General features: G+C 40.5%; 1 protein-coding gene across 1 annotated transcript in view; it reads right to left on the bottom strand.

The window, feature by feature from the left end:
- col11a2 (collagen, type XI, alpha 2) overlaps positions 1-17,171 on the bottom strand; it is a 37,091-nt gene extending 19,920 nt beyond the window's left edge. Inside the window, exons 1-6 of the mRNA XM_088404782.1 lie at positions 17,051-17,171; positions 7,205-7,366; positions 6,407-6,617; positions 5,362-5,524; positions 5,155-5,277; positions 1,400-2,401 (exon numbers count right to left, since the gene is read on the bottom strand). Of these exons, the coding sequence (XP_088260908.1) occupies positions 1,400-2,401; positions 5,155-5,277; positions 5,362-5,524; positions 6,407-6,617; positions 7,205-7,366; positions 17,051-17,171 (1,782 nt within the window). The remainder of the gene's footprint in view (positions 1-1,399; positions 2,402-5,154; positions 5,278-5,361; positions 5,525-6,406; positions 6,618-7,204; positions 7,367-17,050) is intronic.

Raw genomic sequence — 17,171 nt, 5'->3', positions numbered from 1 at the left:
GAAAGTGAATCAAGTCGGCTTCGCGTGGGAAGTCGAGACTGAAGATTTGCTTGAGGCTGCTTCATTCACATGACCAGAAGTATGGAAGAGGATTAGGGCTTGTAAAGGCGAAAAGAGTGGTGGCAGGATTCTCACTTTTATCAAAGAATTCTGATTTTACTCTCAGAATTCTCACTTTAAAATCACGTTGAAATGTTCTCACTTTGAAGTCAGAATTCTCACAATAAAGTGAGAATTCTCACTCTCGAGTCAGAATTGACGTTAAAATAATATTGCAATTCTGAATAAAGTGAGAATTATGACTTAATTTTATGCTTAGGACTCCGATAATAGCCAGAATTCAGAAGTCTGACTTTTAAGGCGAAATTCATTGACTCTAAAGAGAGAATTCTACTAAATTTGATAAATAAACTCACTATTTTCACTAACTTTAAAGCCAGAATCCTGACTATAGTGAGAATTCTGGCTTTAAAGTAAGAATTTTGATTTCAAAGCGGAACTTTTGACTCTTAAGTTAAAAGACTGAGAATAAGGGAATAATTTTGACTTTAAAGTGAGATTTTGACTTCAGAAGATTTTGAAGTCAGAAGACTGAAAAGAAGGTGAGAATACTGACTTTAAAGTGAGAATTCTCAATTTAGACAGGCCTCTGTCTTAAAATTGAATAGAATCCTCCTTTTAAAGTTGGAATTCTTACTTTATTGTCAGTCTTCTGTCTTTGAAATCCAAATATTCACTGTGAAGTCAAAATTTCCATTTTTAAGTCAAAATTCTCACTCTAAGTGATAATAACTATCGCGAGAATTCTGACTTTGAAGTAATAATGGTGAGAATCAAACAAGATTTCTGAGAATAAGCGTTAATTCTGACTTCAAAGTGAGACATTTCACCTTAAACTCAGAACACTGAGACCAAAGTGAGAAATCTTGACTTCGGAGTGAGAATTCTCACTTTTTACTTTTTAAAATTACAATTCTGAGAATGAAGTGCTAATCCTGCCAACGTTTTTTTCTTTCTTCACTGGCCCTAATCTTCTTCGATAGCAGAAAGGAAGAGCTTCATGAAAAAAGGCGAACAAAGTTGACAGAACGAGCTGGTGTTGTGTTGCGTGTGTGGTCCCGTCTCCCGTAAGTGTTTCTGGCCAATCCATGCCGCATTCATGCGACTGGCGTGCCAAGGCCTTCCCGACAGGAGGTCCGCTTTACGCAGCTGGCAGGTAAGACGGAACGTGCACGGTGAGCCATGCTTCACGTTGCGCCGTCGCATCATATCATATGGACACCGCGCAGTGAAGAGCATATGATATATCAACAAAAACCGCGGCATCCTGAAGGTCGGAAAAAGAAAATGACCTCCAGATGGCGCAGGCGGGACATTCCGACCCAAACCAGAGTCGTACCTGTTGGTAACCGATGTCAAATTTCTTTGGGATTCCGGTGCCACTCAGCGCGGTCTTGTCAAAGGGTGGGAAAGGTTTGTGCAGGGACTTGATGTTCGTGTCCAGCACCGCCTTGGATTTGGTGGGTCTCGGGGGAGTGGGCCGGACCGGAGCCGCAGTGGTCAGGACCTTCTTCGCGACGGACGACTTCTCCACCACGGCGTTCATGGCTTTGCCGACCGTGGGCTTGACCAGGGGAACTTTGGAGACCACCGTTTTGACTTTGATCTCGGACTTGACTTGAGAAGTTTTGGACGCCTTTGTGGGCTCGGCCTTGGCGGCTTTTGTAGCCGTTGGAGCTTTTGTAGCTTCTACCTTGGAAGCGGATGTTGCCGCGCTCGCGGTAGTCTTCTCTATTTTGACAACGGTCTTTGTTTTTGTAGTGGTTTCAGTTTTTGCGCCTTTCTTTTCTACCACAGTAACTTTGCTGCTGCTGGTAGTAGTTTTAGCCTCACCTCCAACCTTGTTCTCGGTTTTTCCGTGAACTTTGACCTTAACTTCTTTCACCTCTACGCTTGTTTTTCCATTGGCCTTCGACGCGGATTTTTTCTCCGCGGAAGATTTTCCGCTACCGACAACCTTCTTATCGACGACCACCTTTTCGTTACCTTTGACCTCGGCCGAAGCTTTGCTGGTTTTCACCACGACAGATTTTCCACCGGCTTTCTTCTCAACAACTACTTTAGCACTCTTAGCCGGGGCGGTCGTGGTCTTCATTTTAGCCGCAGACGTGGTCTTCGCTTTGGACAAGAAGACAGCGGTGGCGGTGGGCTTGGCGGTGGACTTGACGGTGGGCTTGACGGTGGGTTTGGATTTGGGCGACTTGGTGGTGGAAGACTTGGGGGCTTTGTTTGGAAGGGGTGGCTTGACTATTTTGAAGGTCCTGCCCTTGGCTGGCTTAGCCGGGGTAGGCTTGGTTTTGACGGGGGAGGCTTTGGTCGGGGCGGCCTTCCCCTTCGTCTTCTAACGTCCGAGTTTATAAACGGGTCGAGGTGTTTAATGTGTGCGAGCGAGGTGGCAAAGACACAGAAAGGAGAAGGAGATGCGTAGGGTTGGGAGGGGGAATAGAAGGGGAGAGAAAGACAAGAGTGGCTGTGTTGAGAAACAATGACATCAAGATGGCAAAGGTCTTGGATGATTTACCGAGACTGCACAGGCATTACTGGATACAGCGGAGTCCTTCTTTGTCATTTTAACCAATCGGGAGCGCATACAAAGTTTCAATTGGCCATCATAGAACCCCAGTGACTGATCTCTCCAGTAATGCCATTCTCAACATGAAACAATAAAGCGGCGTCGTTAGCCTCATCAAAACCGAGCCGGTTGTTGGGCGGGGTCACGGAGGGCATTTTCTGTGGTCTTCAGCCCTTCTTGGTAATAAATTTGTTCATTTGTTAATCGGTGCTCTCTCGAACAGCAGTTCTCAATTGGGGGGTACACGAAGGCACTTTGGGGTTTTCATGAGATTTTTAGAGGTCCTACAGGCATCGGCAATTCTAATTAAATGCCTAGAGAGAGACAGTTTATTTTTCTTTCAAATTCCGGGCAAATTAATTGGAACAAAAAGCAACTTATTGCTATATTAGCTTTTAGTGACTCCTTTACAAAATGTAGCATGCATTCAATTTTTTACATTTTATAAGGAATGTGCAATTTTATTCGCGAGACAATTATATGGCAGATGAGCCGCGAATAAAACAGATGGTTATACTGCATATTGTACACAGGAACAGTTCATATCTCTTTCCAAATTTAAAATTGGGAGCAAATTAATTGAAACATGAAGCAACTGGGGTATTCCAGCCCTTTTACAAATTACAACTAGCCAGCAGGCCCCAAAAATATCAATATACTGGATATTTATCATATTTATTATTGCTACATTCTGTGATGATTCCCAAGCACAACGTTGTTTGTGAAATTTTACAAGGATGCGCTTCGCTGAGCCAGAAACTAAACAGCAAAACAGTTGCACGATCTACCTTATGGAGTTGCTGAAATGTGCAAATGTAGTTCCAAAATTTGATGGCAAAGCACTATGTTTGAAGTCTTTTCCTTTTTCACATAATTATTTATGATATTTTTATTATTATTTATGATATTAGTATGATAGTTATTTATTTCGCAGTGGCTATATCATCAAAACAATATTGAGAACCGCTGCCGTAGACAAAAAATTGGATTGGAACCGAAGTGGAAGAAATCCATCCGAATTTGACTTTTGATACAAGTGTCACGCCCAGTTTTAGCCACGCCCCTTTCCACCGCCTCAACAACCCAGCCATGCGGATACATCCACTCACATGACACGTAAATGACAAATAACCGCAAGCAGCAACGTTAAAATGAGATGTAGCGAAGGCTGGTGCGCCTGTTGCTTCCTCCTCATATTTGGGGTATTTGTGGTGGTCCTATTCTTCATCAAAGCACTGATGGGCGGGGAGGGGGAGACAGGAGGGAGGAAAGGATGTGTGATGGGGGAGATAAGAAGGCAGGTGAAGCAGGGGGAACAGATTTGATCCCTCAGAGCAAAACCCAGTCTGAAAACATTCTAGACTAATGATAATCATAACTGTTTTAGTACGAGACATTTTTAGACACTCCTTCAGCCACTCGAAATAAATTAAAAAATGGAGTAGAATGTCTGTTTTTTTAAAAATGTAGAATTATGTCTGAGGCATGGAATGATTTGATTTGATAACGGTATTATCTTACACAAGCAATTTATACTTTTAAAACAACATTTTTTCACTGAGTTCAAGGGATAGTCCACTTATTTCACCCGTTCTGGGAGTTATTATTTCATCTGGGTATAATGAACTCTTTTAGTCAGAGCCATTTTTAGCAGTAAAAATGTCATATTTTGCATACAATGAACACTTTTATATAAGACACTTTTAGCAGTAAAACGTTCATATTTTACCTATGATTAACTCTTTTAATATCAGACATTTTTTAGCAGTAAAAAGTTCATATTTTGTTTATAATTAACTCTTTTACTATCATACATTTTTAGCAGTAAAAAGCTTATATTTTGCATATAAATGACTCTTAGTATAAGCCCTTATCAGCAGTAAAATTTATATTTAGTATATAATTAACTCTTTTTATACCAGCCATTTTTAGCAATAAAACGTTCATATTTTCTATATAATTAACTCTTTTAGTACCAGACATTTTTAAGCCTGACACTTGAAAATGTTTGTCTGTGGTAGAACGTGTGGACTCTTATAAATGTAAAATTACGTCGATAGAATTGAATGAGTTCACGATAAAATTCCAACTCAGGAGCAAAGCGATGCCGATGCATGGGTGAGGAGAGTTTGAGGAAGGTGCAGGTTGGGAAGGAAGAGATAAGGAAACAGCACTTTGATGATTCATCAAAACCGTCAGAATTTTTCAGTATTTTCTGAGGCTTTGACACGGACCTTCTCGTTGAGTTTCATTGCAAATATGAAGGAAGAAGATCTCTGTCTGTATATTCTCAATGATCTATATCAGCAGAAATTGAATGGAGGCAACTGCTCCATCTTGAAGATGTTTGAAATGTTTACAACAGAAGCCTTTTGGATGTCTTCAATGATCAAGAAGAGTTCTGATGCCTCCATCCAAATTTTGCATACAAGAGGAGCTCATTCCTGTCCTTGAACGTACTGAAAGTGATCTTGTTTTATTTCTTTCGTGGGACACTCAAGTAGTGCATCTGCGCTACTCACATATGTGTTGGGGTCTTGTGCCTGCGTCTTGGGCAGGGGGGAGTCACAGTCGGGGCTGTAGTGCTCGCAGAAGTCATAAGCAGCTTGAGCGTTGGAGGCGATCAGAAGCTGCTGGATGTCTCCCTGAGCGAAGAGATAGCCAGGTCAAACATCGGAAGGGAATCCGAACCCCACCTAGCTCACCGGGCGTACAACCAATCTTCTCACCTGGAACACTTCCTCGTCGAGTAGGCGGGCTCCGAAAACGGTGATGCCATTGGTGTCCACCTCTGCGTTGTTGCTGCGGGGCAAAGGTCGGCTCATTTTCTTCTTGCAGTCCAACATCAGGGTCACGTTCTTCTTGGACACAGAGATTGCGATGCGGTGCCACCTGCAGGCAAAAGGAGGAAGCACCGGGAAAATCAATTTATGATGCGGTGAGGGAGAAGAGACAGTAGATAAGCACAGATACTGTTTACAAAGTAGCTAATGTACAAGTATGTACGTATATACTGTACACATTAAAAAAAAGACTGCGTTTTATGAAGGAACATTTACCCTAAAGCAGGGTTTAAAAACGCCCATGGTTGTTTTAAAAAAAACATTAAAAAATACAATTATGCATAGAAAGGACTTTTTTTTTTAATTAGCAAACAAGGTGGGTAAGGTAAGGTGTGTTTTTTTTTTTTTTAATTTAAATGCCAACCGCCAAAAAACTATTATGTATAGTAAAGACACTTAAAAACAAACAAACAATAAACAGCCACGTATATGTAAACCACGTATGTTTTTTTTAAAGCCCATGTAGTAAGGTGCTTAAAAAAACAGCAACCATGGAAACTAAGACTTAAAAAAAAGACCTTGCATACCAAGGCGAAAAATCAACCACAAATTCTGGACAAAACACCTAAAGGCCCTTTTTTTTCAAGGAAATAAAATCCCAACTATGTAGTAAGGCATTTAAAAAAACATGTACATAAGGTGTTAAATGTTTAAAAAAAATACATACTTCTACAACTTGTATAGTAAGGTATTTAAAAAAAAATGTTAGGCCTTTTTTGCCCCCTCCCCCTCCAAAATAAAAAAGAAAAAAAAAAGAAATGACCATATACAGTCTGTAAAAAGACTTGCTTACACAGAGAAAAGCTAAATCAGGACCTGCTAGAAACTGGGGCATTAACACTAGAGCTTAGTTACCATGGTTACCATTGGTAATAGCTTTTTTGTCCCCCTAACCCCCCCACCACCACCCCAACCGGCGCTGGTTACTGACTTGCCATCAGCCAGGTTGACGCCTTTGAAGAGCGGGTAGTCCTCAGGGGCCGGCTTGCCGTGCTGGTCCTCGTACAGGAAGACGGGCGAGCGGCCCAGCTCGATACCCAGCTGCTGGACGCCCTGCTCGCTGTAGACCGACAGGAGGAAGGCCTGGAGACCGGCGTGGGCCTTCACCAGCGCCATAATGGAGAAGTTCTCCGGGAAGCGACCTGCAAGTGACAAGACATGAGCAAGTCCACTTTGAGTTCCTTGACAGATCCAAGACTAGATTTGAACCAAGGAGCTTGGACTGTGAGACCAACATGTAATTGGATTTCAATGATTTAGAACATCATTGTCAAATAAAAAAGAAGTCTCATGAAGGAGAATGAAGACGAGTGTGCCTAGCTTTCAGGAAAATACTTTTATCAGAAGCAAAGCCTCATGGGAGCTACGTTCGGGGTCCGCGGCTTTAAACCACAAAAACTCCACTTGCGATCCTCACTCAGACGCATAATTACAGAGCATCTCCAAACTTCATAAGCAGACGTTGATGATGATGATGATTGCAGGTTTGCAGCGCTCGGGAATTTTATCACAAACACGAGAGATAGAGTGAAATGCAAATGTTATTGTGAGCCAGCGACTAGAATCTGAAATCTGATTGGTTAAATAAAGAGTCCAATTGTTAAGGTTGAAGGCTCTATTTTCATGACTGGCGCAAGAACGTAATGAAGGGCTACTCAGGGGCAGGCGAGAGTTAGTTTTAGTATTTTTTCAGTATTAGGATTTGGCTGATAAAAGTCGGAGAGCTTACCTGAGAAGAGTTGCTTGGTGGGGGCTGAGATCTGAGCCTTCTTGCTGATGCGGTAGGCGTGGTCAGGGTTGCTGGAGCGACGGGACGTGCAGAAGCCCGGCACTTTCTTCACACCCTCGGGGAGGGTGGTAACCTGCATGGCCTTCAGTACGTCCACAGGTTCTGCAAGGGGGAAGACGGAGATCACGTTCACTTCTGTCCGGGTTACATCTCGCGGTGGTGAACCAATGACAGGGCTGCATTACGATACAGAAATGTGGTTGTTGGTCCCTTACAACGGGAAAACTGTGGGTGTGTTGGAACACCCACATTCCATCACAGATGCGACACTCAAGATGATGTCAGTTTATTGCTATGCCATGTTTCACCGTTTGACCCGGCAACGCTCGGACGCGGCAGCACCAGCAGGTTACAGGTGCACAAAGAGGGCTTTGAGTGAATGTCTGTGTGTGCGGGGGGGCGGGGGGCAAAGGCAGTGGGGGCAATTGTCGCTCAGGCGCATGCTAGGTACAGTAAGACTCAGTCTGTTGCAGGGTGGGGGATGGGGGGAGGATTTGAGGACGCCCCCCCCCCCCCCCCCCCCCCCCCCTACGACTCACGTTCCACACACACATACATTTGCATCTAATGTTCAACTGCTCTAAAAACGACCGAACACAGCTCGGTTTGTGAATGTCACATGATTAAAAGATGAGCCCTGATTGGTCGCTCCCCAAGTTTTGAGCACATACGTGATATCAATTTCAGTTGACAGCAAACGGAAAAAAGTGTTTTTAAGTATACTGATTGTAAACAAAAATGAATAAGGTTAAAGTGTTCAATCAGTATTCACGTTTGCAAAAATACATTAACCAAAATCTGCAAAGTTGAGGTTGAACTTATTTTTGCATGTTCCTTTTTATTGATTATTTATTTTGCTTCTATAAATAAATAAATAAATTAGATTTTTTTTGGGGGGGTCTGGTCTAACTAAGGGGAAAAAATATCAAGAAAAATACCCCAAGGAAAACCTGCAATAGATATGGTCAAAAATGAAAATCCATGAAGAAGAAATTGTTTTTCTTAAGTAAATAAAATTGCTATTTATTGACTGGTCTGACTTAAAAGGGAGAAATTTTGCAAGAAAAATAGCAACCCAAACCTGCAATAGAAAAAGTAAAATGAAAATCCACGAGAGAGTGAAGAGGCAATAACTGAACCATGATGTAGTGAGGGAACACTATTAGATCAATTAGACAGAATATTAACTTTTTACTGCTGGAATAATAAATTAGTGGACTACATTTAGCAAGCAAAACATCACTGTATTATTAAGGGCAATTCTATAATCTGAGTTACGGAGAGAAAATTGTTATTTTTAAATCTGGTGCAGTACATGTGTCAAATACAGTTCAGTTGTATTTAACTTTTTATTAACACATACAGTAGTTGCTTATTTTCAAACTTAAAAGCGTTGCGAGGAAACTTTTACACAATTATCGTAAACAATTGTAAACACAGAAGACATGCCAGCAGAGGAAGAAAACTAAAAAGTCTTGAACCCACATTGGTACAAAGATTCTTTTCTAAACAAATCCAAACAGTAAAGCGGCCAAAGAAAAAAGTTAATTGAATCTAATAAAAGTGTGCCATGGAACCGTCAGCCAGGCTGCGGGGATGGAACGCAAAGCAGTCCAGCATTTCTGAGTCACATTTCTGTCTCTTTTGATGTTTCACCACACTCACATTTACACGCTTTTCCTAAGAAAGCAAAAGTGTCACGGTGAGAGGAAGAGGAAAAATGACACGGTGGGAAGTTCCATGTTAGGAGTTCACTCGGAAGTGGTGACATCATCAGAAAGAAGCTGGGATTCCCAAACAGTGCGTTGATTATTGCCAAATTATTTCCACGAAAATTCGTGTTCGTGTGATTAAAAAATATTGTTTTGTTCATCTATATGGGCCAGTGGGGGAAAAGGTTCAAGGAACAGGATTCCGACTCTTATCTCAAAATTCTCATTTAATTTTAAGAATTCTCACTTTAAAGCACAGGTGTTGAATTACAGTCCTCGAGAGCCGGTGTCCCTTTTCTAACTTTCTCTGACAAACACACCCAATTCTTTTTCAGGATCCTGCTTAGTTTGCTAATCGTTTGAATCAGGTGTGTTGGGGAGAGACAGCCAGAAAACATTCAGGATACCGGCCTTCGAGGACTGGAGTTTGACACTTATGCCTCAATTCTGACTCTATATTCAGATTTTAAAGTGAGAATTATTCTTAATCAATTCCAAGAATTAGAATTATGACTTTAAATTGAGAATTCTCATATTAAAGTTGGAGTTCTGACAATGAGATAATTCTGACTCCTTGGAATTCTGACAAAAGTGAGAATTACAGTATTCTCATTCAATTCTGGGAATTAAATTTCTCACTTTAAAGGCAGGATACTGACATTCATTTCAGAATTCTGACTTTAAAGTCATATTTCGGAATTCTGACTTCATAGAATTCTAAAACGTCAAGTCAGATTTCTCACATGAGTCAGAATTCTGCCTTTAAAATGAAATTTCTTACTTAAGCCTCAACCTAGTCAGAATTTTCACTTTAAGTCAGAAGTCCAACTTTTACACCCACTTTAGTCAGAATTCTGCCTTCAGAACGAAATTTCTTACATGAGTCCCAATTTAGAGTCAAAATTTTCACTTGAACTAGAATTCCAAATCCTATTCTCACTTTAGAGTCAGGATTGTCACTTTAAAGTCAGAATTCTGCCTAATCCCGCCTAATCCTCTTTTGTACAGTGACATACATAGTCAGTGAAAAATATTTGTTGATTTTGAGAAGTTGCATTTACCATTTTGACCCTGCAGATTGTGGTGAAAATTCTATTTGGGCAACCATTTTACAGCGATATTGAATTTACTGATTTCATTTTTCTCAATTTCTGCATTTCTTGTTAGGTCACACCTAAGGACAATTTTAAGCCTTCAAGCATCCAGCAAAAACACCCCACATGTTGAATTTTTTTTTGAATGGGCAGCAACATTAGAAAATTATGTAGTCTGACAGGTTAATACAAAATAATTATTTTTCTGTATATTTTTTTTTAGGATTAAATAGTAGTGTTTGTGGGTGTTTTGTCAAGCTTCACAAATGACAATGCAGTCCTATGACGACAGAATTAGCACCCCTCCACCCAAGCAGCACCAGTACAATGATGGACTCTGTTTTCAACTCACGTGACCTGCCACATCACGGCAGCCCACACCCGACTCCGCTCAGCCTGGACCAAAGATGAAAGTGGACAAATCTTTTTTTTTTTTTTACATTATGAGCTCACAGATGGCCGCTGCCTTGGGACCAATTATACCCGGTCACTGGGACAGGAAGCAGACGTCAGGCACACCCACACACACACACACACACACACACACACACACAAACATACTGTATATAAAGTATATACGCTCACTGTACGGTAATTATAGCGGGTAATCGCGTTCCGAGAGTATTTCAACAAAAGGCGCTTGTGTTAACCTGATAAACATCTATTCAGAGAGTTGTTCATGAATCTCTGTTATTATCTTAATGGTGGAAAAGGTACCTTATAAATGACATTTATTGAGACACAAACTCACTCTGTCATATATATATATATATATATATATATATATATATATATATATATATATATATATATATGTGTGTGTGTGTGTGTGTGTGTGTGTGTCTATGTATATATGTGTAGATACTGTACATACTGTATATATAATTAATCACAACTACTATATAATGGTGTGGATCTAATTTCTATGATTTGACTTGTAAAATTTAAAAAAGAATCAATTCATCATTTGTTGGATTAGACGAACTGGATAAAATATAAATAAATACATTTTAAAGAAATCAAATTACAACAGGGAAACCAAGGAGACTGTATGTTTTCAGCAGGTGAGATTAAAAACAAAACAAAAAGGATCTAGTTGCATACCTTTCCCGGTCCTGTTCTAGTGGTACCGCTGTGTCAAATACCAGATACACACTCCAGCTGACACACTGACCTCTCACCTCTCACCTGTGCACAACCGCTGCATTGTGCAGTAGGCGCGACACACACAGTCTGGTGGTGCACACAGAGGTTCCAGGTAGACAAACAATTACAGTGAACATACCGCATATTCAAGATGCCACTAGATGGCGTCAAAGCCATGGCAAATAGGAAAGTAGTAATTGTGTCAAGGAGGTATGTTGAAATGATACATCTTGACTTAGAAACAAACATTTTTGCATATGAATGACAAAAATCCAACTCAAATTGAACAAAAGCTAAATGTGAAAAGTTATAATTATCATTTGAATTATTAAAATAAGCAAAGTTTGTTCTCGATAAATCAGAGCCTGTGATAGTGTATTTTGCGGCATTTTCCAAGTGAATTGACATCTTGGAATATGTTAGGGTTTGCTCCGGATTTAGCTGTCGCTTCCGCCCATCTGCCAACCGCACAAGCCCAGCCGTTAAGTACATGTTCGAATTTAAGAAGTTGCTAACATTCGATGCACTCCAAATTTTATTTTTAAAAGACGTAAAATAAGATTCACTAGCTGTGAGCGTACAACAGTAACTTTTCAATGAAAATAAGTGAAAATTGACCAAAGTGCTGAGTAAGAGAAACAAATACAATCCAAACGCATACAGTATTAGTATTAGAGATATTCGATACTACTTTTTAAAAAAATCAAGACTACTTGCACAATACATTTCAAATAACACAATGACATATAATTGTAATTGAAGTCTTTTAAGTATCAGTGGCAAGTATCAGTATCCTTCACAAGTACACGAAACCTCCAATTACATGTGCACATTGATTGGCTGGCAACCAGTCCAGGGTGTACCCCACTTCTGACCCCAAATTTTGAAGGCATAAGCCCCACTGGTTGATGCTAGTAAAACTGTTAGTGTTCAGGCTTCCTCTAAAGGTAAGCAGAAGAACTACTAAACATTGAAAATTGAAATTCACTTGTTTAAATAAAAATAAATCAAAAAAACGTTTGATTTGAAACTTAGATATTGTTTTATTTAGATATATAATGTTGTGTCACTCATTCTAATCATTCTCTAAGAAGACTTAAATTTTGTTAAACGACAATTTAAGGCATTATGAGTACAAACTGTCCTGCCACGTTTCACTGCGCAAAGTGTGGTTGAGTTGTGCATGTGTGTACGTGTGCATGTCGTGTGAGTCTTGTGCGGTTTGGGGCCAGAGAGGCCGCAGTCCCGTTTTGGAAGTCACGGATGGATACGGACACCACAGTGGATGGAACCTGGAGGCCTGAAGCAGGACAACCAAATGTGAGCAGCGACCACACTAGCAGTCGCGTGCCAGTCTTTCTCTCGCCAGAATTTAACTCAGCATATTTCATCTGGGCTACATTCATTAGCTTTACTATCTGTCGGTGTTTTCGAGCAAATTGGAGGAAAATGTCAGAAATTTCCACGTTGTTGTTAATTGGAGCATTTTTTTTGTATTTTATTGTTTCACATATTTTGTTAGAGTTACACATCATATAATACATAATTCACGATACTCTATGTCCTGAATTAGTTGCCCAACTAATTGCAGAGTCTAAATATTGTAAATCAGCTGATTTTCAAATGAGGGTGCAAGTTCTCATGGGGGTACAAGGAGGCACTTTGGAGGTCATCTAAGATTTTAACAGGCTTTCAGCAAATAGCAGAACATCCTTTTCAAATTAAGAGCAAACTAATTGGAACTTCGGGTAACATATTGCTAAACTGTGTCACAGCGACTCCATTACAGATAATTGTTTACCTTTATTTTGGTAAGGTTTATATGGGTGCACAGCGTCATTAGTGACACGAGCCACAAATTAAATAAAATGATACTACACGACCTATCTTCTGGAATTGCTGAATAGAATATGCCTTGACATTAAAAAAATATAGTTCCAAAGTTGAATACATCAAATGCATACTTCATTTTTGTTTTCATCCAAAAATGCTTTGCGCTGTTTAGGATTTACTTGTCTAAGAAAAATATTTCATCAATGCAAAAACTTTCAGATCAACTCTTGTATATCAGAAAGGCCCAAATTTGGCCCATGCACAGTAAATACTTTGCTCATACTTGAGCTAATAGTTAGCTTAGCCTCTTCTAATGGAGTTTGTTCCACTAATAGTAATACTACAAGTAGAGTGCTGCCTCTCAATGGTCAGTCTTGGTACTACAGCAGACATCCATCCATTCATTATTAGAAGTGGAGCAAACTCATAACTCCCAAAATACACACTTCAAGGGTTATTTGCTCCTAATGGGAAACCTCAGAATTGTTTTATTTAGCCACAAAAAAAGAATGTAAGTGCACAGAACGTCTACCAAACTATAGTTCCCAGCTGTGAATATTTGTTTCCAAATTGCGCAGCGCGTGTTAATGTCTGGAAAAGACATGACGTGCACGGACATTATATAAAAAAAAAAGAGGTTCGGCTGGCCTCCCGCGCCGCGCCAAATAACAGTGAGCAGGAATAGCCTCGTCCACAGACCGCGGCCTATCATTATGGCGCAGGCTATTCTGTCTCCCCGTGGAGAGACGCCTAGAACCCCGACGCCGAAAACCGCCGAAAAGCGTGGGCGGATGCTCCATGTGTTCCCTCAAACCTGCAGGGATGATGCGGTTTGGAGAAGCGGGGAGGTGAGGGAGGGGTCAGATCGGATGGGACTGGGACAGGAGTTAGCATTCAATGCTAACAAAACTTCCATGCCGACCTGTCCACTAAATGGACATTCACACACACGCACAAAATTAAACTCTGGCTGAAGCTTGAGTGTCTGAGCAGAAAATGCAATTTTGTGGCACAAAATATGTGCACACGGAATTGAGAAAACATTTAATTGCGCGCAGAAATATCAGGATTTGACTTGTAGTGTAACATTCAGGGCCCAAGGCATGACATGGGGGGGGGGGGAATTTACTTCATATAGTAGAAATGGAAAAACAAAGCCTCGTGAACCCTTTTTTAATTTTTTTGCTGCTCTAGATGGCTTGGTTTAAAGATGACATGGCAATTCAATACGTTCCCATTGGTGATGGGAAAATGAAGCTTCATGCCGCACTTGTGATATTTTTGACATTGCCAAATGTTGCTTTTGATTTTTAAGATAAAGACAAATGTGAGGAAAAGGTATTCAATTTGTAGTGAAAATTTAAATCCATGGAGAACTTAAAGAAATATAACAAGTGATTTATGAAGCTTTATTTGACCGTCCGTTATTTCCATTAGTGATGAGATAATGGAGTCTCATGAACCACTTGTAATAATTTTCTGCTCCTCTAGATGGCACTCTTGATTTAAAGATAAAGGCTAGTGCTATGGAAATGTAATAAATTTCTACGGTATTTGTAAAAAAGGAGTGCCACCTAGAGGAGCAAAAAGCTGTTCATAAGGCTTCATGTTCATTTATTGTATCGCACAAGCTATAATCTGTAAACCAAGAGCACCACCTAGAGGAGTGACAAAATATCACAACAGGAGGCTTCATTTTCGCATCACTCCAAAATAAATTTGAGCTATTTTACCCTGTGCTAATTTGTAACAGCAAAATTCTAATTTTTGGCTATGAAATGAGTATAATTAACACCCAAAACACTGCAAATAAATGTACAGACAAAATATGATTTTATGTCAACAAAACACTAAATTGTTATGATACGCACACAAAATGCGATTGAATCACGTTATTATTAATCCTGGGCGGTTTAGTAAGCAAATGGAGCACACCTGTCATTTAATATTCAGGCCCCATGTCATGTCGGGAACTATATACAACAAAAACGCTTGCACAAGTGTTAAGACTAGGAAATGTGAGGCCAAGCTTAAAAGTGCAGATTGACCCTTTTGGAGCGGACGGGAAGGTTGACATAGCACTGGAGGTGGAGAAGTGAAGGTGAGGTGGAGAAATGATTCAGGAGGCGGAGGAGGCCCTCACAGACGCTCCATTCAGAGGAGGCCGTGTTGTGTTTATCCAGGAAGACGGGCACAGAGCGGCCTTTGAGGAGCTCTATTTGACGCTTTGAATAGGAACCGTACGGAGGAGGAACATCCATGTGGACAAAATGCATCTCCTTTGAACAGAACCTCTTTCATGGCACTTTTTGGGAGATGCGTCTGCCGCTCCTCCGCTCGACTGACATTTCTCCTCCAATCATGTTGGCGGATTTCTTTTTACTGTCCTGTTAAGCCATCTGCCGACTCCCTTTGAACTAAATAAGGAACAAGCAATACAAATAGAGCCTCTCTTCCAGGGGTGACCAAGTCCGATCCTCCTGAGTCACAATCCAGCCTGTTTTCGATGGTTCCCTCCAACCGACACACACAATTGAAATGATCAGGCTCATTATTGGGATGTTGTGAAGTTTGCTCAAAAGCTAATCATTTGAATCAAAAGTGCTGGTTGAAGCAAATATAGAAAACGAGGATGGGACTTGGGCACCCCTGCTCTACTGAGTTTACTAAGCTGAAGCTGTCATTTGATGGTATAAACAAATCAATAAATAATAAAGGAATAATTGGATGAATACAAATGTAATAAATTACCTATAGAAGTATATAGATATGTGTGTTTATATAAAGATTTATATGTATGTATATATGTATGTGTATATATACAGTATACAAATATACAGTATAAGTGTATATACTTATATGTGTACACATACATATGTATAGACATATATTTATGAGGACTTATATGTATAACGTTTCACTAAATATTATTTTACACCCCACGAAATCTTTAAACTTGACGTGAACTGTTTTTAAATCATTTGAATATCTGATGTTTCCTGAGAATTACCATTAAAAAAACTGGAATAAATAGGGGTTACGGAAAAATAACATGAATAAACTGCTGATTGTTAAAAAAATAAATGCAAGAATGGTAGGATTTTATGAAGAATCCAAGAATGGGAGAAGAATTTGTGAATACATGGGGGTCTGCTGTAATTTTCCCATTGTTACTAATTCAATTTGTTGCTATGTGAAGAACTTTGCAAGTCCTCCCAGGTGTACGATGCTGCATGAATATAATTGACTTGCTAATTACACTGCAGCCGGGGGGGGAGGCACAGGTACAAAAAAAGTGGGGGTTAGATTGTGTGTCGGGGGGGTACGTCACTATGCCATTATCAAACAAACTTATAGAGAGGTGCTTTCAAACACACATTTAAGACACACTGAGCACTTTCTCCTCTGCATCAACTCCCATAAGAAGTCATTCATGAGCAGAAAAATCCAATGGACGCGCACGGCCAAAAAACACACAGAAGGGGAGGGGGAAGTGTGCTGATGGAGGGGGCGCTTACGTCACAAAGAAACACATTGTACTGATTTTTTTTCTCAATTGTAATAATTGAACAATGACGCGATAAATGACAGTTGAGGTGCGCCATGCTCGCTATGATTGGCGCGGGCGGCGACGCGCACGCACACGCGCACCAGGAGGCGGCAATGGGCGCCCTGGTGCTCAGGCGAATTTGCGACAGCAAAAATAAACACGGTTTTTATTTTCGGGAGAAAAAGAAAATACAGTTGTCAAAAGCACAACCCCGAAGAAGTTATATTTGAAGTGATTTTTATATTTGAAGCTGCCCGCACTTGTTCTCGTATTTGCATCCATTATTAAACACTTTTGTATTTAATTCCTCATTTTAAAAGATTATGAACTCATTCCCTGCCATTGACGTACAAAAACGTGAAAAACCTAACTCATTCACTGCCACGGAGTGGAGTTGAGGTAAATAAAAACGAAAGGTGACCCTCAAAATCCAGAATGGAGGTGGTCTTACCCGCTTGCGCTGGGGTGCTCTGGCACAGCGCGAGGAGCACCAGGGCCACCAGGGCGATGGAGGTCATGTCCGGGCTCCATGGCCTCCGTTTCTTCCGGAAGGGGCAATTTGCAATATCCAT

Source organism: Hippichthys cyanospilos, chromosome 21 (genome assembly GCF_059441005.1).
Source record: "Hippichthys cyanospilos isolate Australia breed blue-spotted pipefish chromosome 21, RoL_Hcya_1.0, whole genome shotgun sequence".
Taxonomy (NCBI): Eukaryota; Metazoa; Chordata; class Actinopteri; order Syngnathiformes; family Syngnathidae; genus Hippichthys; species Hippichthys cyanospilos.
The sequence above is the reverse complement of the archived record's forward strand: the minus strand, read 5'-3'. Positions and strand labels throughout refer to the sequence as shown.